The following is a 27,624-nucleotide window of genomic DNA, read 5'->3' as shown; positions in this document are numbered from 1 at the left end:
TGTAGTTTTGCTCTTTGGTTTTGTGTTGTTTGTATTTGCTTTCTTTTGAGTTTTTCTTAGCATTGTGGGTTTTTCACTTGAAAGAATGGAAAGGTTAAAAATGACAAAAAAATAAATTACATTTATTCATTCGAATACAACACAACACACAGAAACATGCAGTAAGAGGAAAGAAAACGTTGGAAAGCACGAGGAGGTAAACGAGGAAAGACAAGGTTAGTAAAGTGCAGTGATTACATTGGAATAAGATCAATGCCAGATCTTGTTTTGTAAATGTGACTACAGAAAAGGAATTATGACAATCAAGGATGCAGCTCTGTCATTTCAGAAGTGCATCCTGGGCCATTCTTAGTTCAATGCAATTAAGATAATGAAATGGGCACTGTAACTAGAAGAGAGCAAATATTAACTTTTGGTGACGTACGTCTGTGTAATTCAACCATTCATTCTTTCAATCGGATGCACTGAAACAAATTTTTGTGACTTTTGTCAAAACAATATAAAACACGATTTTGGGGGCTTGACAAAAAAAGAAGGGTGTGAGACTGAACAGAATTAGTTCAGAATCAGGTTTTGTATCACAACTTTTCATTCCATCCCTTTTCACTTCCTGTCTGTCCAAGTAAACCAACTATTTTATAACAGTGGCCCTAAACCATTAACATGTGCTGTTGTGAATTGCATAGAGCTTTCAAAAATGTAGGAAAGAATCATAAACAAGTATTATCTTCTGACAACTTTGAATAATGTTCTGAACGAATTTAGTTGTCTAATGAAATATGATGGGTGCAGCTCAAGTCTCTCCTTCACTGTTTCATCGAATCTTACTTCAAAACAGGCATGGGGTCTGATGATTCTCTTTCAAAGTATGCATGTTTGAGTATATACATACTTTCAAAATTTAAAAAATGTTAAATAATTTTCCATAACTTACTCATTGTTTATCATAAAGAAATGTGGCTACATAATTACAACAGTTTCTATCATGAGGTCAATTGGAGGCATCTTATTTGATCAGGGGTCATTTTTACAAGTCAACAGGTTAAATTTCTGTTCTGTTCTGGCCTCAAACTTTTTCATACTAAAAGTTAATTAACTAATTAACTTTAGTGTTAATCACCTTTGAATGTACCCAATTTAGTATTTCTAAAATGTTGTTGTTATTTCCCTTTGATAGTAATGTACGATACATTTAGAAAAGAAACAGAAACAAAGAGATTTATCGAACCCCATCTCCGTTTCCAAAAGATTCCTACATAAAGGGCAATTATATTTGTTCAATAAAGAGATGAGGAGGATATAGAAATAATTTATATTGGACTTTTGAAAGGCGTCAGACAATCATGCAAATGTTTGCCGTGACTTGGCAGTAAAACTTCATGTCCCATTTGGACAGAGGGTGTGAGCAAAGAAATGTTGCTGTCTCCATATAAATGGCAGCCAGGTACGACTGACCATTTCTAGTGCTGGTGACAGCGAGTCCACAGTGGCAACCATGAGGTGGAGATCTGTGTTGTGGAGTTTTCTCGCTTTGTCTGTCATCACTTTCTCTGAAGTCCAAACCACACTGGGTAAGATTCCAGCTTTACACACAAAGGAATGATTTTCTTCACGGTGAAGAAAATCACAGTGAAGATGTTCACGGATGTCTTATTGATTTCTTTGTCTCTACTTTCAACTGAGAGTAGATTTAACTAGAAATCCTCTTTTAGTTTACAACCATGTCAGCAGCATCTGCAGCACATGGGGCAGAGATCACTTCAAGACCTTCGATGGAGATGTGTTCCAGTTTCCCGGCATGTGTGAATACAACCTGGTCTCCGACTGCCAGGACTCCTATCAGCTCTTCTCGGTGCACATAAAGAGAGCAGAAAAGGACGGAAACCCGACCATCAGCTACTTCTCAGTCACCATCAATGAACTTTTGTTTCACATCAGCAAGAGCTGGGTCACCGTCAACTCTGAGCAGTGAGTAAAATGAAGAGCTAGAGCTGAGAAAACCACAGATATGGCAGCCTCACAGTAAAAAAACAACAACAAATGTCTATTAATTGTTTTTCTTTTACCAGAGTCCCTCTGCCTTACTACAAGGGAGGGGTGCAAGTGGAAAATAATGCTGCTTACATCAAGTTTCAGAGCAAAGTCGGGTTCACTGTCATGTGGAACGGAGAAGATGCTGTGATGGTAAAAACCAACCTTTCAAACAAATGAACTTGGTCTTTTATGATTTACAACAATAATTACTACTTTTTATGTCTCCTTTGAAAGGCAACGTATTAATTAGACTAGGTCATTATGAACATTTTACATTCTATTGGTCATTTTTTATCACATTGATGATCTATTGTATTGTCTTTGCAATGGTATTTCTGGTGTAAAGATTTAGTTTTAGGACTCTTTCATGTTTTAGGTCGAAATTGATACTGACTTTGCAAACCGAACTTGTGGACTTTGTGGAGACTTCAATGGCGTCCCAGTATACAATGAGTTCATTAATTATGGTATGTATAGGGTAATTTAGTCTGAGTTGATTCTTTTAGGTTCTGTGTTACGACAGTTTGATCTGATCTGATCTAATTGCTCACAGGCCGTAAAATCAGCCCCATTGAGTTTGGCAACAAACACAAAGCCCACCACCCAAACGATGACTGCGAGGACCCGTATGAGGAGGGAGGTGAATTGCTGGAGTCTGTGACTGTCTCAGATTCCTGCAAGGAATTTGTGAGTTTATTATTCAATTAATATATGCACCTTTACAACATTTTAATAAGTACCCACAAGCTAACTTCATTCCTGTTTTTCTTTTTTTTTTCTCTACAGGTAACTTTCTGTGAAAACATGTTTTTGTCAGAATCCTGGAGCTCATGCACTAAACTGATTAACCATGAAGTTTACATCCAGGCCTGCGTAAAGGACATGTGTGGCTGCAGTAACAATACCAATGACTTCTGTGTCTGCAGCACGCTGTCTGAGTTTTCTCGACAGTGTTCCCATGCAGGAGGACAGCCTCCCAACTGGAGGACAACTCAGTTCTGTGGTAAGAGTTTTATTCTTTCTGTAGCTTTTGGATATGATGTGGCAAGATTCTGTTAACTGGAATTATCAGAGTAAGAAATAAACGTAAAATTTCAGTTAAAAACTTTGTGAAACAAAAACACGTTTAATGCAAAATGTCATATTCATATAAATATGTCATATAAGTGCACTTTTTCCGTAAAAGCACATAAATTAAAACCCTTCTTCGCCTGTCTTAATTCTCACAACTCGTTGTCACAGCCAAAGAATGCCCTTACAACATGGTGTATGAAGAAAGCGGCTCCCCTTGCATGGATACTTGCACGCATCAGGACACAAGTTCACTCTGTGAGGACCACAAAATGGACGGCTGCTTCTGTCCTTCTGGTTAGTTCATGTAACATTTTAGATTAAATGATCCCTCTGGATTTTTCAAATAAAATTCCTCTGTAATAAATTTTTAAAAATGCCTTTCCTCAGGAACGGTGTTTGATGATATTTCTGAGAGAGGCTGTATTTCTCAGTCTGAATGTCAGTGCAAGCGTGACAAAATCTACAACCCTGGAGAGGTTTACCGAAAAGGTCAAGAGGAATGGTATGTCAAGATGCTTAGTCAGGTTTTCAGAATGTGTAAAATAAAGTCTTTTATGTCAACTATAAATATATATTTTATTTCAGCACATGCTTTGAGGGAATGTGGGATTGCATCACTCTTGAAGCACCGGCTACATGCGCAGTTGAACAAGGTTCATATTTCACTACTTTTGATGGGAAAACTTACACTTTCCATGGGGATTGTTACTACACTCTGGCAAAGGTGGAAAGCAAGGTAAATGAGCAATTCAATAACATGCTTAGTGCAGTAAGATGAGACTTTTCCTTTTTTTATATATATTTAATTGTGATTTCAATGTACATTTTAGGACGGAGCGAGCCCAAACTTTACCCTCCTGGCCCAGCTGGTGCCTTGTGCTCACCAACAGTTTGACACATGCCTGAAGTCCCTTAAAATCCTGCTAAACAATGACAAAAATAACGTGAGTAAAATAACATAACCATTTAATAAGATTAAACTGTGAAAACTTATCTGACTCGTTTTTGTTTCCTCAGGTGCTATCATTCACCTCTGATGGTGGAGTTCAGCAGAACATGCAGACTGTCACTTTGCCGTACCAATCAGGTAGAGCAGACGATCAAAAAGTCTGAATTAAACAGTATTCTTCCAGGTTCCGTTTAAAGTTAAGTCTGATCTTATATTAATCTGTTTATTTTAGGAGACATCAACATTTTCCACGCCTCATCCTTTCACATCTTGATGCAGACCAGATTCGGGTTGCAGATTCAGATCCAGCATGTCCCTCTCATGCAAGTCTACATCAGCCTGGAGCAAAGCTACACATCAAAGACACGTGGTGAGTTTTGCATTTGCCTCAACAACAAAAGTTTGTATGCTGATTGTAAAGCATCGTCTGCACCTTCCATTAGTCAGTGTCTAAAATAACAGCTTGGAGCCGACTACAAAAAGATTACAACTGTACATTTATTAAACAGAAATTAGAGTCAAATAGAAGACATTGATATTTTTGATTGTGTCAACATTATCTCCCCCACCAAGAAACACTAAAATATAATTTTTTATGGACCAACATCTTTCCTTCAGTTTTCAAAATGTTAAAATAAGTGATGTCTTCAGGTTTATGTGGGAACTTCAACATGATCTTGAGTGATGACATGAAGACTCCTCAGGGGATTGTGGAGGGAACTGCAGCAACATTCAGTAACTCTTGGAAGGCTAACCTCATGTGCTCAGACATTGAGGAAAGACTTGATGATCCATGTTCCCTCAGTTTGGAAAACGGTAACTGACAATTGTGGAATTTTTTTTATTCTTCTGAATAATGGTCTGCTCTTAGTTGCTAAGTCTTTTGTTTTAAATAATGTAGAGATTGAAATTAAAGCTATTGTTCCCTCCCCCCTCTTCCCTTTAGAGATCTATGCCAAACACTGGTGCGCCTTACTTGTGAGTCCAGACAGTGCTTTTGCCCAGTGCCGATCGGTTGTGGATCCTGAGATGTTTCACAAGGTATGAAAAAGCATATTTTAAAAATTCTACCACATTCAGCAGCTGCTCTTGATCTTCTGCAACTCAACAACAAGCTAGGATAGTTCTAATGCCAAAGTAAACATTGAAACTGCTATTTCTTTTAACAAATAAAGGTTGATTTCATGTCTCCCTGTGTTTTAAGGGTGATCTGTACATTATAGAACTATCCAGTTCAGATTTGACATGCCTGAGAATTTTATATTTTGATCAAAAGATAATAAAACACAGTCCTGATTCCTCACTAAAAGTAAGGCAACCCTTCACTGAAGTGCTCTATCAGAAGGAGCATATAGTGACTTCAACCCGTCATGGTGTACACTCATATTTTCCTAAGGCACTTACCCTGTTTTAATTTTTGATTAAAACAGGGTAATTAATGCAAATTAATGCAAATGATTAATTTGACATACAAATAATTGATAGAAAACTTGCTTGAGGTGCCCCAAAGACTGTGCAGCCCTGGGCAAAGAGACATAATGCTCATTTTCAGTAATCACCACTGGTTATATTTGGTGGAACGTTCATTTTTCTGAGTGTGTTTTCTGTCTCCTGCAGCGATGCATCTACTCCACCTGCAGCTGTGAGAAGAGCGAGGCGTGTTTGTGTGCCGTCTTCTCTTCTTATGCTCGAGCTTGTGCAGAAAAGGGAGTTTTCCTGACAAACTCGACAGAGAATGTCTGTGGTAAGAATACCATTTTTTAAGTTGTGAATAATTATTATTAAAGTGTTATTGCCCTCATTTGTAAGACATGAAACTTCTAAGAAGCAATCGTCTTCTTGTAATCCACAATACAGATACATACACAAAGAGCTGCCCAGCATCTCAGACCTACTCTTACACACATCAGGGATGCCAGCTGACATGCAGGTCTTTGAGCTCGGAGCAGCAGAGCTGCACCTCGGACTTCTTGCCTGTGGACGGCTGCTCCTGTGCTGAGGGTCTCTACTTGGATGAAAACGGCCTTTGTGTTCCAGTGGAAAAATGTTCCTGCTTCTATAATGGCAATTACATTAAGCCAGGGACATCCATCAACATCAGAGATGACCACTGGTGATTAAATGAAAACTAAATGTGTGGTACCTGTCATTGTTTATCATAATATAATTCATGTACCTTACAGGATTTTTAATGTCTTCTTCTAGTGTGTGCAATAATGGAGTACTTCGTTGTCATTCTTGGAGAAGCCGCATGTCATGTTAGTTTGTTTCTACTCTTCTCTCCCTTTCATAGCTCCTTTATTTGGTTTATTGACTATAAAGTAAAAATTATTCTTTTTTGTTATAGTGTGTCCTCATCCAAAAGTCTACTTCGACTGTTCCTCTGCAACCGCGGAAGACCTTGGACTACAGTGTGCTAAAACTTGTTCGAATCTGGAAAGTGATGAATGTGTGAGTAGATGTTATTAAAGCCACTGAGCCTCAGTGAGTTTGTGCAATAATTGTTTCTGTGATATCTATGGATTGTGTATTTGGATTGTAAATTCCAAGTGTTTTTATAGTATGAAAACAAATTTAACAAAAATTGGCAAATGCTTTTTGTTTCAAATTCTTACAGTTTTTCTCCCCTCCCAGTTTTTTACAAAGTGTGAGTCTGGCTGTCGGTGTCCGGACGGCCTCCTCGAAGACGGCAAAGGGGGCTGTGTGAAAGTAACTGACTGTCCATGCAAGCACAACGGACGTATTTTTGCTCCCGGAGCAGTGATCCCTGACCTGTGCAATACCTGGTAAGCCCATATTTGAAATACAATTATAATTAGTAGAATGCATACCTTGTTTCAATGTCAAGTTGTTACAATGTTACTTTGCAGTTTGTTCAAAATCTATTCAACAATTTATCAATTTCTTTGAAATCTAGCGATTGTAAAGGTGGAAAATGGCATTGCACTGAGAAAAAATGCCCAGCATCTTGTATTATTTATGGAAGTGGGCACTACAACACATTTGATCAAAGGACATATGGATTTCAGGGTGAATGTGGTTACGTCGCTGTCAGGGTAAATGAAATTCAAGACTGTTGGAGATTATTACTCTCACACACACACACACACTGAATGCTTAATGGAAGTTTTTTTCTTTTTAAGAATAAATGTGGCAACAAAACAGTTGAGAACAACTTTGGAGTTATTACAGAAAATGTTCCCTGTGGCTCTTCGGGAACCACCTGCTCCAAAACTGTCAGAATTCAACTTGGGGTAAGTCCAGACAAAGTATTTCTGAGCCTAAAGTAGTTGAATATTACATTTCAGTTATTTGCAAGAAAGAGGTAATGTTATGTTAACAATAGCTACTGAAACAGAAATCTCTTTTGTGTTCTAGCGAACAGAAATCAAACTAATAAAGGGTAAATATATCGAGGAAGATCTTGGACATGGCAACCTGATTCAGTACAGAATAAGGAGGGTCGGCTTGTACCTGGTGGTTGAATCAAAAATTGGTCTGGCGGTGATATGGGATCGAAAAACAGCTGTTCGCATCCTTCTGGAGCCCCAGCACGCCGTGAGTAACAGTCAATGTTTATTAAGAATGACAGGACTCTTTTACAAATGGATATCAAATTTTCTTTAAAAATGTATTTTGTGACAAATTAGTTGCCTGGTGTGACTGTTTGTGCAGGGTTCAGTGTGTGGCTTATGTGGAAATTTTGATGGAAACGGACTGAACGACTTCACCACCCAGGGTCAGCTGGTGGTGAGCAACCCTCTAGAGTTTGCAAACAGCTGGAAAGTTCAGAGCACTTGCCCAGATAAGGAAGAGATTGTGGATTCTTGTGCAGCTGCTCCACGCATGAGACATCAATGGTCAAAAATGATGTGCAGCATCATAACAGGGAATACATTCAAAGACTGCCACCATAAGGTCTGAATAATTTAGTTCTGTTCTTTGCTATAACATTTTAAACATGCTCGATTTTCTTATATTGGTTTGTTTTATTTTGCAAACAAACAGGTTGATCCCCGCACCTTTTATGAGAACTGTGTGAAAGACTCGTGCGCCTGCGACACTGGAGGAGATTGTGAGTGTTTCTGCTCAGCTGTCGCAGCCTACGCTCAGGCTTGCACTGAGGCTGGAGTTTGTGTTGCATGGAGAACCCCAGACATCTGCCGTGAGTAAACTATAACACATTTTGATTAAAATGTTGCTTTTGCCTTTGAGGCACCATGTTCATCTCTGCGGAGACTTTGTAGAAGTGGCTTTCAAATTGCTTGTCATCACCATAAAAAAAGCATTCCTTTCTTGGCTACTCACTTTTGAAGTGAGTAGCCAAGAAAGATGTGCTAGCACATCTTTTGAAGTGCTAGCATCTTGGATTCTTAACCTTATTTTTGAAAATTTGATAGTTTCAGCATTATTAATGTCCTTAGGCTCTTACTCAAAACTTTATCTCTAAAGAGTATATCTATCACAAGACTTTGTTGAACTTTGAAGGAGTTCTTGAATTTTAATGAATGACTGTTATACTCACGTGTAATGTAAATTGTGTTCCCTTACAAAGTGTACTAAAAAGTGGACATTTGGAGTTTTGTTCAAAACATTTTGATTTATTTTAATAAGAATACTGCATTTGAATCATGAAAATGCACAATGATGACTATAAAAAAAATGTAAATTTTTTTCACAAATGTTAATGAAATATGAATTGGTTTGTAAGTATGTATTTGAGGCTTTATCTGCGATTTGAACCTAAGTCGATGAAAGAAAACTGGCACACCTAATTCTTGTTCTGTAAACACATTAAAGTTGTTTGCTGTGAAGACAAGAAAGTGAACAAGATCTAAAATGTGTTTTTCATCAAGTATGTGTTTGTGAAATAAAGAAAGCTGGCTGTTGTTAATTAACCCTCCAACAGATAAAGACAAATTATATTGTCTTTATCCAGGTAATTTTAAGAAATGTATCACATTGTGTGTAACGTTTCTGAATGTTACTGATATTTGCTATGCTTTCATTTTTAGCTGTTTTTTGTGATTACTATAACAACCCAGATGAGTGTACATGGCACTACAGTCCTTGCCACACACCTTGTTACAAGAGCTGTTTGAACCCACAAGGGATTTGTAACAACCCGATACCTAATCTGGAAGGTAAGAATGCCATTCAAGATCAAATTTTTATTTTTTCATTGTATCTATGTAGTGTATAACATATTTGATGTGCTTTTTACAGGTTGTTATCCAGTATGCCCAGAAGATAAGCCACTTTTTGATGAGAAGAATCAGACCTGTGTGGAAGAATGTGCCCATTGCTTGTACAATGGGACAATATATGAAGATAATGATGTGATATATAATGTCACTGACAACATGGGAATGTGCTACTATGCAATCTGCATTAATACAACTGTGATACGCACAAGTGAACCATGTGCAACAAGCCCACCTACAACTTCAGAGCCACCAACAACAACTACAACTACACCTCCCCCTACGACAACTCCAGAGACAACTACAACAACTACAACTACACCTCCCTCTACAACTCTAGAGCCAACTACAACTACACCTCCCACTACAACTCCAGAGACAACTACAACCAAAACAACTACAACTACACCTACCACTACAACTACAAAGCCTCCTACAACCACAACTACACCTCCCACTCCAACTCAAGAGCCAACTACAACCACAACAACTACAACTATACCTCCCTCTACAACAACTCCAGAGCCAACTACAACTACACCTCCCACTACGACAACTTCAGAGTCAACTACAACCAAAACAACTACACCTACCTCTACAACAACTCCAGAGTCTCCTACAACCACAACTACACCTCCCACTCCAACTCCAGAGTCAACTACAACTACACCTCCCTCTACAACAACTCTAGAGCCAACTACAACTACACCTCCCACTACAACTCCAGAGCCAACTACAACCAAAACAACTACACCTCCCACTACAACTACAAAGCCTTCTACAACCACAACTACACCTCCCACTACAACAACTCCAGAGCCAACTACAACTACACCTCCCACTACAACTCCAGAGACAACTACAACAACTACAACTACACCCCCCACTACAACTCCGGTGACAACTACAACCATAACAACGACACCTACCCCTACAACAACTCCATGCATTCCAATTTGTGAGTGGTCTGACTGGTATAATGTGCATGATCCAGTCACAGACAAAAATGACTGGGAAACCTATGAAAACATCACAAACACTGGTCTAAGTATATGTGAAAAACCAATGGAAATTGATTGTAGGTCAGCAGTTTTACCAGACATGGACTTTGAGGAGTATTTAAAAGAAACTGAGCAGGTTGTAAACTGTGATATAAACTATGGCTTAATCTGTAAAAAAGAAGACCAGCCAATTCGTCCAGGAAAATGTTTTGACTACAAATTCAGATTATGCTGTGAAGTATGTGAAATAAAAACGACAACACTCACAACAACGATAACTACGAAAACTCCAGAGCCTACTACTACAACAACTACAAAGCCTCCTACAACCACAACTACACCTCCCACTACAACAACTCCAGAGCCAACTACAACTACACCTCCCACTACAACTTCAGAGACAACTACAACCAAAACAACTACACCTACCACTACAAAAACTACAAAGCCTCCTACAACCACTACTACACCTCCCACTACAACTCCAGAGACAACTACATCCAAAACAACTACACCTCCCACTACAACTCCAGAGACAACTACAACAAAAACAACTACAACTCCCACTACAACTCCAGAGCCAACTACAACTATACCAACAACTACAACTCCAGAGCCAACTACAACTACAACTACACCTCCAACTACAACTCCAGAGACAACTACAACAAAAACAACTACACCTACCACTACAAAAACTACAAAGCCTCCTACAACTACACCTCCCACTACAACTCCAGAGACAACTACAACCAAAACAACTACACCTACCACTACAGCAACTACAAAGCCTCCTACAACCACAACTACACCTCCCACTACAACAACTCCAGAGCCAACTACAACTACACCTCCCACTACAACTCCAGAGACAACTACAACCAAAACCACTACACCTACCACTTCAACAACTACAAAGCCTCCTACAACTACAACTACACCTCCCACTACAACTCCAGAGACAACTACAACTACACCTCCCACTACAACTCCAGAGACAACTACAACCAAAACAACTACACCTACCACTACAGCAACTACAAAGCCTCCTACAACCACAACTACACCTCCCACTACAACAACTCCAGAGCCAACTACAACTACACCTCCCACTACAACTCCAGAGACAACTACAACTACACCTCCCACTACAACTCCAGAGACAACTACAACCAAAACAACTACACCTACCACTACAGCAACTACAAAGCCTCCTACAACCACAACTACACCTCCCACTACAACAACTCCAGAGCCAACTACAACTACACCTCCCACTACAACTCCAGAGACAACTACAACCAAAACAACTACACCTACCACTACAGCAACTACAAAGCCTCCTACAACCACAACTACACCTCCCACTACAACAACTCCAGAGCCAACTACAACTACACCTCCCACTACAACTCCAGAGACAACTACAACCAAAACCACTACACCTACCACTTCAACAACTACAAAGCCTCCTACAACTACAACTACACCTCCCACTACAACTCCAGAGACAACTACAACTACACCTCCCTCTACAACTCCAGAGACAACTACAACTACACCTACCACTACAGCGACTACAAAGCCTCCTACAACTACAACTACACCTCCCACTACAACTCCAGAGACAACTACAACCAAAACAACTACACCTACCACTACAGCAACTACAAAGCCTCCTACAACCACAACTACACCTCCCACTACAACTCCAGAGACAACTACAACTACACCTCCCTCTACAACTCCAGAGACAACTACAACCAAAACAACTACACCTACCACTACAGCAACTACAAAGCCTCCTACAACCACAACTACACCTCCCACTACAACAACTCCAGAGACAACTACAACCACAACTACACCTCCCACTACAACAACTCCAGAGCCAACTACAACTACACCTACCACTACAACTACAAAGCCTCCTACAACCACAGCTACTTCTCCCACTACAACTCCAGAGACAACTACAACCACAACAACTACACCTCCCACTACAACTCCAGAGACAACTACAACCACCACAACTACACCTCCCACTACAACTCCAGAGACAACTACAACCAAAACAACTACACCTCCCACTACAACTCCAGAGACAACTACAACCAAAACAACTACACCTGCCACTACAACAACTACAAAGCCTCCTACAACCACAACTACACCTCCCACTACAACTCCAGAGACAACTACAACCACAACAACTACACCTCCCACTACAACTACAAAGCCTCCTACAACCACAACTACACCTCCCACTACAACTCCAGAGACAACTACAACCACAACAACTACACCTCCCACTACAACTACAAAGCCTCCTACAACCACAACTACACCTCCCACTACAACTCCAGAGACAACTACAACCACCACAACTACACCTCCCACTACAACTCCAGAGACAACTACAACCAAAACAACTACACCTCCCACTACAACTCCAGAGACAACTACAACCAAAACAACTACACCTGCCACTACAACAACTACAAAACCTCCTACAACCACAACTACACATCCCACTACAACTCCAGAGACAACTACAACCACAACAACTACACCTCCCACTACAACTACAAAGCCTCCTACAACCACAACTACACCTCCCACTACAACTCCAGAGACAACTACAACCAAAACAACTACACCTGCCACTACAACAACTACAAAGCCTCCTACAACCACAACTACACCTACGCCTCCCACTCCAACTCAAGAGCCAACTACAACCAACTACACCTCCCACTACGACAACTACAAAGCCTCCTACAACCACAACTACACCTCCCACTCCAACTCAAGAGCCAACTACAACCACCACAACTACACCTCCCACTACAACTCCAGAGACAACTACAACCAAAACAACTACACCTCCCACTACAACAACTACAAAGCCTCCTACAACCACAACTACACCTCCCACTACAACTCCAGAGACAACTACAACCACCACAACTACATCTCCCACTACAACTCCAGAGACAACTACAACCAAAACAACTACACCTCCCACTACAACAACTACAAAGCCTCCTACAACCACAACTACACCTCCCACTACAACTCCAGAGACAACTACAACCACCACAACTACACCTCCCACTACAACTCCAGAGACAACTACAACCACCACAACTACACCTCCCACTACAACTCCAGAGACAACTGCAACCAAAACAACTACACCTGCCACTACAACAACTACAAAGCCTCCTACAACCACAACTACACCTCCCACTACAACTCCAGAGACAACTACAACCACCACAACTACACCTCCCACTACAACTCCAGAGACAACTACAACCACCACAACTACACCTCCCACTACAACTCCAGAGACAACTACAACCAAAACAACTACACCTCCCACTACAACAACTACAAAGCCTCCTACAACCACAACTACACCTCCCACTACAACTCCAGAGACAACTACAACCACCACAACTACATCTCCCACTACAACTCCAGAGACAACTACAACCAAAACAACTACACCTCCCACTACGACAACTACAAAGCCTCCTACAACCACAACTACACCTCCCACTCCAACTCAAGAGCCAACTACAACCACCACAACTACACCTCCCACTACAACTCCAGAGACAACTACAACCAAAACAACTACACCTCCCACTACAACAACTACAAAGCCTCCTACAACCACAACTACACCTCCCACTACAACTCCAGAGACAACTACAACCACCACAACTACACCTCCCACTACAACTCCAGAGACAACTACAACCACCATAACTACACCTCCCACTACAACTCCAGAGACAACTACAACCAAAACAACTACACCTCCTACTACAACTCCAGAGACAACTACAATGACACCAGTTACTCCAACAACGCCCCTTACAACCAAAACAACCTTACTGTCTCCCACTACCTCAGAATCAATTGCTACTGGCCCGCCATTGTCAACGACATCTCCAGTGACATTTACAGCCACACAACAGGTTTTGAATACAACCCAAACATCTGAATCAACACCATCAACACAAACTTCATCAAGTTCCATGACAAAGTGCTTTTGTGTTTTTAATGGCACAGTTTATCAGCCAGGTAATGAGTAATTTTTTTCATCTGTTTATTCTTTATGCGATAACCCTAACTGTCTTTTTTTTAACCACCGTTTCAGGGGATGAAATATTTTCAATGCACCCCATTGGATCAGGCATTTGTCTCACAATGACTTGTTCAGATGTTTGTGAAATTTATAACAAGACTGAAATGTGTGTGATTACACCATCTCCCACACCCAATGTGATTACCTCAACCTTGGCAACTCCAACTCCCACACCCACCATTCCTACGTGTCCTGAATGGGATGTTGTTGTAAGACATTTTACATCCAATTCATGTTCAAATTAGTATTTGATTTCGGATTTCCTGAAGCATATTTTTAGTCCAGCTATTTGCACTGACCTTTTCATATTTGTTTTTCTGAATACTCAATTATGTATACCTTGTTGTTTCTAACACTTATTTTTGTCTACAGCAAAATGAGACCTTCTTCTTGTGCAACTGCACTATGGCCAGATGCATTGAGAACAACACAATTGAAATAGTTCCATATGAGTGTCCACCCCTCCAGAACATAACCTGTGCCAATGGAAAGAAACCAGTTCTTGAGTATGATGAGTACCACTGCTGCCAACAATATGTTTGTGACTGTAAGTTATTCTGTGTGCACGGATGGATTTAAGTTTCTCTTTTAATCTAATATATTCAAATTCATTGTAATAAAAACCCCTACAGAGATTGTTCCTGCCCAGAGCCTTCACCATCTACAATAACTCTTTAATTAAATGAGTTACAAAAACATTTAAGTTTCCTTTGGGGTCAGTGAAGTATTTTGGAATTTGATGTTGTATGTATGTCACACTTTTGCTTTCTAGGTGTGTGCGAAGGCTGGGGAGATCCTCATTACATCACATTTGATGGGTTATACTACAGTTATCAAGGAAATTGTACTTATATTTTGATGGAGGAGATCACAGCAAAACATCATTTGAAGATCTATATTGACAATGTATTTTGTGATCCCACTGAAGACGTTTCTTGTCCAAGATCAATAACCATAGCATATGGATTTCAAATTGTCACACTCATCAATCATAACCTTATTGGAGCTCCACAATTAGAGGTAACACTTGTAGAAGACAACACTCAGTTGTTTTCAACTAGCTTGACATGCTATCTTTGACAAGTGTCAACAGAATAATGCCAATATATAATTTTTGCCTGAATACATTATAAATTTGTTTTGTCTTTCCTTATTGTATACTTTCAGGTATTACAAAATGGTAAAAAATTGAAACTACCCTATGCACAGCAAGGTATTAAGATTATGAGTTCTGGCATTAACCTGGTTTATGAGATCCCTCTCCTAAACGTGGTTGTTACATTTGGAATGACTGGCTTTAGTGTCAACCTTCCATATCAGTACTTTGGGAGCAACACACAGGGTCATTGTGGTAAGAAATCTCTCTAAAATCTGTTCTTTGGTCAGTGTTTAGGTTTGACATAAACTGTAACTGTTTAACATCTTTGTTAGGGACATGCACCAACAATCAGGCCGATGACTGCAGATTGCCGACAGGCGAACTGGTGGAAAATTGTGCAGTGATGGCAGACTATTGGCCAGCAAATGACATTTATCAACCTAACTGCCCAACACCACCTGCAGTACCCACTCAGGTTCCTGAACCACCGCTAGAACCAACTCCATGCAAGCCAGACTCCATTTGTGATCTGCTGAAGAGCAGGTAGGCATGCCATGACGCAGTGACTATTTCATAGCGTCATGGCATGACGCTATGAAATAGTCTTATTTCTAAAATAAGACTAAATGACTCAATTTTGCTTTTCTTTTTCTTTTTCAGTGTCTTTGCAGAATGTCATCCATTGGTTTCCCCAGACAATTTCTACAGAGGTTGTGTTTTTGATAGTTGCCATGTTTCAAATCCTGCAGTGGAGTGCACAAGTTTGCAAACTTATGCTGCTGCCTGTGCTCAGGCTGGAATTTGCATCCACTGGAGAAACCACACCAAAATATGTGGTAAGTCAGCCTTCATCATATTATTTCTACTGAGAATGCAGATTGAATTGGGAGAGTGATTTTATGTTTGCAATGTCCAGCACTCAACAAACAGGACAACAAAACATATTGTACACTGTGTTACCATTTTTCTTTTTTAATTTGGGGGTCGTTTTGTTTCCAACAGCTAGCGACTGTCCATCAGACAAAGTTTATAAACCTTGTGGCCCTGCAGAACAGCCCACTTGTGAAGACAGGTATGTTGTCACACAGATTTACATTTGCATTGATTGTGATGTTTGCATGTTTCCAAACACTTCCTAATGACAAAGGGTCTCATCTTATCTTTTCTGAACCTTGCAATTTCCTTTTGCAGTGCCGATGAACCAACCGTAACGTTTGTTACTGAGGGCTGCTTCTGTCCTGATGGAATGAAACTCTTCAACAAAGAGTCAGGAATATGTGTTGAAAAGTGTGGTAAGTATTAGAGTAATCTCCCTGAATTCTGCAACTGAATTGAATTTGCTCAGTCAGTCAAATACAAATAAATTCTGCGTTGCTCTGTATTTGTCAACAGGATGTCTCGATCCTGAGGGCGTTCCTCGAGAGGTGAGACAAAATTACTACTTATGCTGACTGTCTGTAAAATCTTAAACGCTACTGCCTCCTTACCAAGCAATTATTTTTTACTCTTTCAGTTTAATGAGCAGTTTGAGTACAAATGCCAGGACTGCATTTGTGACGAGCCTACCAAAACTGTGATTTGCAAACCAAAGACTTGCCCAGCACCACCCACTGCTAACTGCAATGATCCAGGGTTTGTTGTTGTGAACCAAACCAATCCTGCGGATCCCTGTTGCTATGCCTACATTTGTCGTAAGACGCCTATCGTCAATCCACATTTTTGATTAATTTACTGAACCATTATTTATCACAGAATGCTGTACTTTTCCCCCCCATCTTACATAGAATGCAACGTCAACACTTGCCCAGTAAGCAGCATGGACTGTCCAGTTGGATACAAACCAGTCATCAGTGTTCCAGAGGGAAAATGCTGTCCACAACATACATGTGGTGAGTTCAGTTTGAACTTTCATGCAATCAAACCATAAAAAAAGACAACAAATAGAATTTGGGACTAAATTAAATAAAACAAACAGATTCACATCAAATGTGGAATTTAAGAAGACATAGAGGGTTATGGATCTGTACAGTTGTCATGTGGAAACAGGGAGTTCAGGTATTGACCGCTTGACTGTTTGAAGGGTACGATAGAGGAGGATCACTTGGAGGAATGGTTCGCATTTCTGAAAAAATAATCCACAGAAATGCATTTTTTTTCCTGTGGATTTAATTAGTTTTTGTTTCTGTTGCAAAATAAAGTTAAAATATGTTGTATAATGTTGACATTTGATATCAAGAATGACATTAAAATTCTTAAGAAAAAATAGAAATTGTACAAAGAAAAGTTGCAAAACGTTTTGTTAAAGTAATATTGAGAACAAGTCAGAAATATTTAAAAAATTGAAAAGCTGAAACTACTGCAGCATTAGGATTTTTGAGTGTTGACTAAAAGAGTGTGCATGGCCTGATTATTGCAGGTCGACCCTATAACAGTCACCAGAATTGGTTTACTTTAATAGTTACACTGTAATCTTGACATATCAACTTTATTCTCATAATTTCAACTTTTCATAATCTAACTTTATTTTTGCCTCTCTCTTTTTAGAGCCTAAGCGAGTTTGTGTCCACAAGGATGTTGAATACCAGGTAAATAAGAATCAGACCCGTCTTCTAAATGTCTCATATAATTCAGCTTTAATAAATTCTCTGATGTGTTTAACCACAATCATTTTCTTGGTCAGCCTGGTTCCTCAGTTCCTGTGGTTGCATGCCAGGACTGTACCTGCAGCAATGAGATCGATCCAAAATCCGGTCTGTTTAAAATAGTGTGTGTGTTTCAACAATGTAAAGAGACCTGTGAGCAGGTAAGAAAAAAATAAAATAAAATGATTCAGTTTGTGCAATGCAATGTGTTTACTTCAAGGCTGAGTTTAACTTTCCCTCTGGTTTTAGGGATATGAATATGTGGAAACTAATGATTATGATTGCTGTGGAAAGTGTGTACAGAAACAATGTGTCGTGCATTTAAATGGTAACAAGCATCTCTTGAATGTGAGTTGGATCATCACTTCTGGTTCTTTATTTGCACAAAGCAGCACGTTGTTTTAACGTCTGTGTCTGCTGATCTGCAGGAAGGGCAAACCTGGTCACCGCCTGAAAACATGTGTGAGTTCTACACCTGTGTGAGGAATGGGGACACACTGACAGCCCTAAGCTCACACATCATTTGCCCGGTTTTCCAACAGAGTAACTGCCAGCCTGTATGTATTATTACCAACTCTAAAATCTGGAATACGTGTTTTCACAGCATGTAGAAGTCGAAGTGTTTGCTAATGTACATCTTCCTCCTCAGGACACAATTCAAACAGCTGCAAATGGCTGCTGTAAAACTTGTGAGTATGACGTTTTAATTTCAATTGTATAGACACCACAACATTAAAACCAACTAACCAGGAGTATTTTGTGTTTTTTTAAAAAAAAGGTGTGGAGATAGACAAAGCCTGCAAACTGGTGAGCACAAAAACTCATGTTTCGCTCCATGGCTGTCGGTCTACAGAAGAGGTGGAAATGCCGTACTGTGAAGGGTCTTGCAACACATTCACTAAGTAAGAATGATACAGATTTATTACTTTTATTTGCTTAAGCAATGTAGAAAGCAGAGATAGAGCCGGCTTTCTTATTGTCCCATTTCAGGTACTCTGAAGCGGCAGCTGGTATGGAACATTCTTGCTCCTGCTGTAAGGAAATGCGCGCCAGCAATCGCACCGTTGATTTGCTGTGCTTGAATGGAGACAAGGTCAAACACACCTACTTGCATGTGGAGGAGTGCGGCTGCGGCCAGACCGAGTGCAGCACAACTGCAGGGCTGTCTGCTCGCAGAAAACGAAGATCCACCCTGCTGTGACACGGTCGTCTTTCATAACCATGCTGAATGTTAGAAGTGTTTTGTCTTGTACCACTCTAGCAATATTAGAAAGTAATTTACCACTGAAGTGGAATATTTATCAACTAATCAAATAAAAGTATGCAACTCAGTTCATGTCTTTGTAATCCTTGTAGTCTAAATTCATTTGGCATCAAATTAAATAATGGCAGAAATTACGTGAAGATTTGAAATAAGCACATTGGTGGTATTTATGGTGAAAAATTTAAGACGGGCAAATTCAATTTAAAAACTGGACAGTCAATGTTGAAGTTCTACATGTAAATTAAGATGATAAAAGGATTATTATAGGAACACAACGGATAAAATTACGTTAGCTGGAGATGGGCACCAGCACCTCTTCCGACCCCACTAAGGGACAATGGTGTAAGGAAAATGGATGGAACGGATAAAAGAGTGGAAAACGATTTTGCTGGAACAGACTTGCCTGAACCCAGGTGGAGCTGTCATTATTTCACATCATAAAGTCAGAGACACAGTAAAACCTTTATTGTCTAAATTTAAAATTATGGCTTGGAAAACATGATAATTGCGTGAGGAAAAATTTTGATAAACATTTGAAGGCAGACTAGGCAATTTCATCAACACTTTTTGTAAAGCCATGCTCATTTTAAACAGTCAAGTCACAGGAAAGTTCAGAATTGTTCAAAGAAATTTGGAAATGTTTAATTAACTGATGAGAACATTTAGAAATCTGAGCTATTTATATGTAAAACACTGTTAACTGGGTGGTTTTTGAGTGAATATAAAAACATGAGCTGCGTGACCTCTGGATGAGGTCTGCAGATGTCTGACCTAAAGTGATGCCTAACACTGCCACCTAGTGGCGTGTGGTCAGATGAACAACTAACTTTGTGCAAGATTTTTTTTTGTTTTTTTCTTATTTTAGCCTGAATCTATTTCTAAAATTCTTTATTGGAACTAGTTTCATATGATAATTAATTTGTTATTTTTTAAAAAACATAATAAAATACAATTTTAGTTCATTTTTTAAACAATTTCCATTGTAAAAGTCACAGATCAAAAACAAATAGCATAATTCTCTAAGCCATGTCAAATGATATATAAGTCCATCTATCAACACTATTTTACTAACTAGCTTGACATTTTGAGTTTGTAAAACATAGTTCAGTAATTATTATTATTGACCACTTTATTTGAGCCTTCAGAGAAATAGAGGCAGCATTATGAACACAGTGAAGAAATATAGGGCTGTACAGTTGGCAGCAGTTTGCCTTGGCAGCAAGAAGGTCCTTGGTTCAAATCCTTCCTTGGGATTTTTCTGCGTGGCGTTTGCAAGTTCTACCTGTACATGTGTGGATTCTCACCAACTACCCCGGCATCCTCCCATAAGATCTGAAAATATGACGACCCCTGCAAGCAGGTTTAGATAAAAGACGGAAGAAGACATAAAAAAACTTTAACTGGGAAAGCTAGAAAGTATTTATTGCGCTTCACTCAGTTTTAGTAATATTTATCTGAGATTTTTAAATATTTCAGCTGTTTTAACTGAAACCAAAATGACAGAATAATCGACAATAAGTGATTGTATTTTATGATTGTGACTATTTGTCTCCTGTGTGACACAGCAAAGTCTTAAGACCTGAAAGACCAACATGATCATACAGCGTGTAGAGATATTAAGATGTGGATGGTAAGAAGCTGCATGAGGTGTGGAATAAATTATCCCAGGCTCTACAGAAATGAGATCATTTACTAACTTTTCTCTGATATTTGAACCTCAGGATTTTGACTGTTAGATATTTGTGAAAATTAAATTAGGGTCAGATAACAGAGCTGATATGACAAGAATATTAACACTCATAAAATGCCACCTGAATTTTTATTGTCAAAATAACAAAAAAACAATGCAAACGAAGAGAATCCTCTTGCCCCTTTTCCACTTTCATTATAGGTAGTTATGCAGTATCATGTTTGTCACTGTGGAAAAAAAGGCGAAACAAAAGCCACCAAATCATGTCTGCGCTGACAGGATGTCGTGGGAGCGTTAGAGCGTTACGTGACAGGAACAGCATCCTTACTCCTTGTTCACGTACAACATTTCCAGACAAGACCAACGTGAGTTTGCCTTTAGATCACGTGGTAGCTGGTAAGGCTGCCGTCTGATAAATTAAACTAACACGTGGACAAACACTCGTTTTCCTGTTCAGGTTTTCTAAGAAGCTCTAAGTGAAATAAAACAAAAATTCAGCAAACAAAGAATGTCAATAATTCCACAAAACTGTTACTCAAACTTGAAAATAGTCCAGCAGATGCACAATTTGCCATATATCATGTTGCAGAAATGTCTTCTTAAGTAATACAGCAAATTCATCCCTTTTATGACACAGTTTGTATCTGAGCCAGCAGTAAAAGATTATTCTTGTGTTCACAATTAAGCCAGAGTATTTGTCATGTGTGTATCTAAACTCTTTTTAGTCCCGCTGACAAATACCAGGAGATGATTGTTAAGCAATAATCAAAGAGCAGGATTACAAACCGGAACCAACCAGCTCAAGCTTGTACTCTGTCTGGTTTGTTTTTAGATTTAGTGCCAGCTTTCACTTCCTCGCAAGAAGCACAGATTGGGTAACACCAAATCATTATGTGACTCTTAAAGCACTTTTTTTCAGTCTTTGAGGTAAATTGGAGTTTAACTCAAGGGATCAAATTGCACATTTTGGAAGTAGCTTGTACTCTTAAAGCTTAAAAACTACATGGTAAAAAGAGGGAGCAGCACATTTTTCTGTCCAAACACAGAAAGTCTGCTTTGGGATCAACTGTGTTCCCAGAAAGAAGGATCAGTTTTACACTTTATATTTATTCTCAAAATGACACCATGTGGGTTGAAGGCAGACCAAGATGTGATAATAATTTTGTCCCTAAACCTGACATAACATCTTGAGTTATAAAGTCAATACAAATATGTATATATGCCTTTTATATATAGTTTTATATGGCTCTAGAAACATGAAGGTTATTAAAATATAATCAAGTCAAGTTTTTTTAACTGAACAATTCAGCAAAAAATGAGTTCAAGGAGATTCAAAAGCACAACAGTTAAATAATAGCAAAAATAAAAAGAAAGATTACATCACAGTGGCAGATTACGTAATGAAAAGTTGCTATTCAGAACATAATTAATCTATTTTCATGTTATTATTCGTAGGCAACTCTAAAGAAATGCATCTTTAGTTTTGATTTAAAAGAATTCATATAAAACTCATATATGATCCATGTATCAAAAAATAAATGGAGCTTGTGGGGTTTTAATCCACTGATGGTATTTTTCATGGCCTCCTCACTCAGTTTGTTTACAGCTGCTGTTTGATATCAAAATATAAGGCATTTTTAAGATGTGCATTACAGACAGGGCTAAGGTGAAAAAAAAACTATTTGAGCAGATGTGAATGTTACTACGTTGAGAGACAAAACGTTTACTGTAAGTTTCACTGAATGTCTATAAAATAAAATTCTACACACACACACACACCCCCACACAACGCACGCACACGCACACACACACACACACCCACACAACGCACGCACACGCACACACACACACACACCCCCACACAACGCACGCACACGCACACGCACACACACACACACACCCACACAACGCACGCACACACGCACACACACACACACACACTGAATCCATTAAAATATTCTGCTGGATCAAAAAGTTTCAATATTTTTGCTGTTTATCACAAATACCTGTCACAACAACAAAGAGAAACAAAAATACCTATAGTGCACAAACTGGATTTGTAAACAGAACTGTTAATTACTTTAAGCAGTTTTGCACGCATTTTATTAGAGGTATTACCTCATCCCCATAACCTCACATTATGAAAGCTTGAAATTTTATCTTCTAATGACTGTTTACCTAATCGTCGATATGGGAAGTTTTGGCAGCAAAAGTAAAACTACAAGTTTCTTGAATGTTCCAGAGCACCTCCAAGAGTAAATTTATCTTTGGATCACTCCCAGGTGGATGGCAAAGAAAGACGGTCCTTTTCTCAGTAAGAACACATTCTGTGTTTATTCAAGGAGGACACACGGGTTTGTTAAATTAAATTTAAACAGATGAGACTGAAGGCAGCTCTGTTTGTGATCTAGCTGTGTTGATACAAGCTATTTAACTTCCACCACCTCTGACAAAATAAACTAAGTTGCAGAGGCCGACTTAGCAACAGGAGCTTCACTGAAATGTAAAAAAATAAAAACTCTTATTTCTGGTTCATGAGATAACCGGAGTGTCGCAATAGTTGTTTCTATTCAAAATGTGTAATTTTAACAGGGAGGACAGAAGTGAGATGATTAGAAATGTTGTCTGTACACACACATGTAAATATATATTTTCATTTTATTTTATTTTTTTCTTCAAGCCTCTGATTTCCAGTAGAACATAATAGAATAAAATAATATATATATGTATTTTTTTAAAACTTTATGAGGATATTTAGTCTAAGTCACAGTCAAAATGAACACATTTAGGTACACATAGTATTAAAAGAAGGGGGGAAAAGGAACAAAATAAAGATGTGGATGAAATGTTAAAAAAGAAAGTAAATATCAGAAGAAAATCAAGACAATTAAAAAATGCCTTCAGGTTTATACACCTGCCTCCATACTTTTTACATGTTAAACTTGAACAGAGCGCTATAAGAAAAAAGTAAAATAAATGAATAAACTAGTTTGAAACAAGGAAGAATGCTAAAATATCAGACATGGGAAAGTATCAGGATCAGTCTCTGTCATTGTCTTGATAGTTTTGAACTCAGTTATCGTTTTTCTTTCCGTCTTTAATAAGGAAGCACTATTCCCTTCTTTACTTCACTGTAATGTTTAAATTTCCACCCTCTTCTCACACAAACACACGCAGAGAGAAACACACATCGACTTAACATTTCGGTGCCAACTGGACTCAGTGTTTGCTGTGCGTCAGTCTGTAGGTTTCTGTTTGCGTTTGTTTATGCAAAGAAAACACATGCAGTGACAGAGTGACAGTAACCAAAAACCAAACAGTTTGACGTGTTTCTCTGGGAAGGTTTTGCCTCCAAAAATGACATCCTGTTTAATTTGCAAACAGCTGATGGGGGAAATATTAAGTAAGGAAGTAAAGGCTCACACAAAAGATCAGACTCAGATATCAAAATCAAACGGAAGTTATAAAGGCATAAAAAGACTCATTTGTACTTATGGCTGTTTAATTCTTTTTTAATATTACATTTCTGTTCTGTGTGTGATTACCGTAAAAAAGTATATCTGCTTGCTCTATACAAACAAGTGGCATATTATTTAAATATGAATAATCCTTTCATTTACTGCCAATTTGAGAAACATATTGGTACAGTTACGTAAAATAAGGTACTAACAAGTTCTATGCTTTGCCTTTTTTCTATTCTTGTTGTGCACTGAAACAAGGCAGGATGGATTTAAAGTGTAGATGAAGGCAGAGTGAGGAAGCAGCTAAGGTTTCTTCGCCGCTGGAACAGCAAAGACACAACTGCAACATTAAAAAGTCTCAGCTGCCCAAACCACCTTTAGCTCATAGGGGACGTCATTCATTTACAATTTACATCTATATAAATAAAATGTACCAAATACATCTATTTACTTTATTTTATGTTTAATCCCTAAGCACCATTATGAAATACCACAAACAATCCCCACCCCCACTTTTCCACGGCCTATCCCAGAATCAAAAAATGGTATTTCATATACAGAAGAAAGTAGGGAATATGGAAATAATTGGAGGAAAGGAACCATTAGTAATGACAAGATTACGACTCAGACATAGAGGATTAAACTAAACTTTATATTTGATAGGTAAACATCCAACAGGTAGTTGTGAGAGGGGCATGGACATGGAGACAGTAGAACATTGTGGAAAAGTAGAGAAAAGTTGAAACAAAAAATTAGGAAATATGATGTGGAGACATTAAGAATGAATACGATTTTAGTTCAACCAAACAGTTATATTATTTTTGAAGGAAAACGGATTGCATATAAGAATTTAGGTTAGGATTACAGAGAAAGAAAAGAGGGGGGGAATACTCTGGTCTACACTCCAGTACAGCAGGTGGCGATAATGCATCTTAATGTTAGGTGTCATCTGCCATTAAAAATAAAAAAGAAGAAGACATGAAAATTGTGTCTGAACCCCTGCAGAGGCAGATGCATAAAAAAAACCCAGGTGAGTCATTTTGTCTTAGCACATCCACATCACTTTTGCATCCACACTTAACAGATTCTACACAAACATTTGCTTAAGTTTTACCAACCATTAGCAATTATCCTCCCCTCACAGGCAAAAAACCCACACTTCTCAATGAGGAGCAGCTCTGCAGAGCCTGGAACAAAAAGCTACATGATAAAATATTCAATAAAAAAGTTTAAAATTCTTGTGTGCAAATGGGTATTGATGTGCAAATCTGTGCTTCAAGTGCAATGCTGTACAAGTTACTTAGATAAAAATAGGTCCAACAATGAAGATCTCTTCATTATATGCACGTCTGAGTTTTTTTTCCCCAAAGAAAAAAAGTAGTTAAATATCAAAACAGAGATGCAACTCTGGAGGTAAATCTTAACATCCTTATGATTACGACAGGTTTAGTCAATCCTGTCATAAATTTAAAATCAGCCAAATTGGGAATGTTTGTCAAGAACCCCTAGACTCACATAGCGCATATAAAATCCTAGATTTGAAATGCAGTGTAAAAGAAAATGGAAGAGGAAGCTGATACTTATATGCAAAGAAATCAAAATATATGGGTAGTCGGAGCATCTGTTCTTTGGTAGGCAATGGTGTTTGAAGAAGTAGATTTAAACCTAAATATATACTAACTTTATGTAAAAAGACAGCAGTAAAAGGTGTATAGTTTACAAGAAAACCTCCAAATCAGACAAACGATGAGTCAAGAAAAAGTTTCTCTCCAGGCTCAGGTGAGGTCATTTTATTACCTCCTACCAAACATAGCAAAACTTAATTATGTCATCAGTTTTTGCACTGTTGAATACAACTACAAATAAGCTTAAAGATAAATGAACCATCTAAAGAAAGATGTGCTAGTAAAGATTACCTGACAAAATAAATCCTCTTTTCTTCCTTCACTTTAGAAAATAAAGTATAAAATAAATAGCATTAAATAAATAGAGTCCCACTTCTTATTTATTAGGTTATGTTTTAATCTGTAAAGACTGCAGAAAAAATAAGTCTAAATGAGATTGGTTCAGAAAAAAGATGAACTCAAGTGACCTTGGTGATGTGTGTATAACCCCACTGCCACGCCCTCAACCGCCCTGACATGAACTCTTTCACCTGACGGTAAGCGTCTTGCACGCTGATGTAAATAAAGATATTGCTGGACAGAACCCAAAATTTTCAAAACTCATCAACCGTAAAAATTCGACAGCTTAATCTCCGTAGAGTTACAGGAGTGGGGAAAAAAGTATTTGCCCTGTTACAGATTCATTCTGTTTGCTTTTCTTTGCAACACGTCAGTGTCTCAAATCCTCAATCCAATTTTAATCAGTTAATCTGAGTAAATAGATGCGCTTGTTTTCAAATACATTTAAGATAGAAAAGTATCCAAACCAATGTGTAACGAAGGAATTATCCTCAAAGCAGAACATTAAACTTTTAAATCTATTGCAGTGGTTTTGGAAAAACTTCAACTCTCTTTTTTCTTTTTCCCACACATGTTGTAGGTATTTTGACATTGAACAGATTTATTCAAGGGCATGTCAACTCTTTGACCAGATTTACAAAATCTTCACTTTGTGTGGGTTTTTTGTGCCATTCAGAGTGGTCATCTTTAAATCCCCTTTTATCTTGACCAGATGTAAGAGCACCCACATCTTGAAAAAACTTTCACTATTGTCTCGTCGTATTTTCGCTTGATGATGGGACACAAATAAAGTCAGCCAGACTGGACAGTTCTCTTATTTGACTTCTTTTGGGGGCAGTAGCTGAACAACATCGGTAGCCTACAGGCTACTTGTTAAGCTTAAGGTGCTGTATTGATATTAGCTAGTCATCTTATAGCTAACATTACCTGCATCCAGCATTTTTACTCAACTCAGTCGGTTAGTTTGGGGAAAAACTGTAAAAAGTTCTTTGCGTTTTACTGGTTTGCTGTCATGATTCTAACACACACCTGCGTAGCTTTGCACAGCAGCAGCAGGTCTCCTTCACTGCCACACAGGTG

General features: G+C 38.6%; 3 protein-coding genes across 7 annotated transcripts in view; 2 read left to right on the top strand and 1 right to left on the bottom strand.

The window, feature by feature from the left end:
• saal1 (serum amyloid A-like 1) overlaps positions 1 to 27,624 on the bottom strand; it is a 121,642-nt gene that overhangs the window by 6,772 nt on the left and 87,246 nt on the right. The gene's annotated exons all lie outside the window — the stretch shown is intronic.
• Positions 1,661 to 14,280, top strand: LOC103466697 (mucin-5AC; the record flags this gene model as incomplete). Its single annotated transcript, XM_081608496.1, has 28 exons — positions 1,661 to 1,968; positions 2,070 to 2,184; positions 2,411 to 2,501; positions 2,588 to 2,721; positions 2,821 to 3,037; positions 3,277 to 3,402; positions 3,496 to 3,610; positions 3,694 to 3,844; positions 3,939 to 4,052; positions 4,126 to 4,195; positions 4,290 to 4,427; positions 4,709 to 4,873; positions 5,004 to 5,098; positions 5,675 to 5,801; positions 5,915 to 6,170; positions 6,263 to 6,315; positions 6,405 to 6,508; positions 6,692 to 6,843; positions 6,975 to 7,113; positions 7,201 to 7,311; positions 7,436 to 7,615; positions 7,733 to 7,975; positions 8,066 to 8,222; positions 9,073 to 9,201; positions 9,284 to 9,679; positions 10,082 to 10,841; positions 10,877 to 11,295; positions 11,351 to 14,280. Coding segments are annotated over 28 exons (7,995 nt in total), but the record flags the coding sequence as incomplete, so codon positions are not given.
• On the top strand, positions 14,486 to 19,496 carry LOC145552006 (intestinal mucin-like protein). The gene is made up of 18 exons (XM_081608244.1): positions 14,486 to 14,633; positions 14,797 to 14,971; positions 15,197 to 15,444; positions 15,592 to 15,775; positions 15,856 to 16,066; positions 16,184 to 16,359; positions 16,526 to 16,595; positions 16,715 to 16,815; positions 16,916 to 16,947; positions 17,037 to 17,214; positions 17,308 to 17,412; positions 18,068 to 18,108; positions 18,204 to 18,326; positions 18,415 to 18,513; positions 18,594 to 18,722; positions 18,815 to 18,854; positions 18,944 to 19,067; positions 19,156 to 19,496. The coding sequence occupies exons 1-18, from the start codon at positions 14,487 to 14,489 to the stop codon at positions 19,364 to 19,366; spliced, it is 2,394 nt and encodes a 797-aa protein (XP_081464370.1). The 5' UTR covers position 14,486; the 3' UTR covers positions 19,367 to 19,496.

Source organism: Poecilia reticulata, chromosome 6 (genome assembly GCF_904066995.2).
Source record: "Poecilia reticulata chromosome 6, P_reticulata-male-v2, whole genome shotgun sequence".
NCBI classification, from domain to species: Eukaryota; Metazoa; Chordata; class Actinopteri; order Cyprinodontiformes; family Poeciliidae; genus Poecilia; species Poecilia reticulata.
This window is presented reverse-complemented; position numbering and strand designations above follow the sequence as displayed.

Coding starts and splice junctions, on each gene's coding strand:
- LOC145552006 (XM_081608244.1), top strand. CDS start 14,487: ATGACTTGTTCAGATGTTTGTGAAATTTATAACAAGACTGAAATGTGT. Junction 14,634..14,796: donor GTCCTGAATGGGATGTTGTT/GTAAGACATTTT, acceptor TTTTGTCTACAG/CAAAATGAGACCTTCTTCTT. Junction 15,776..15,855: donor CAACACACAGGGTCATTGTG/GTAAGAAATCTC, acceptor CATCTTTGTTAG/GGACATGCACCAACAATCAG.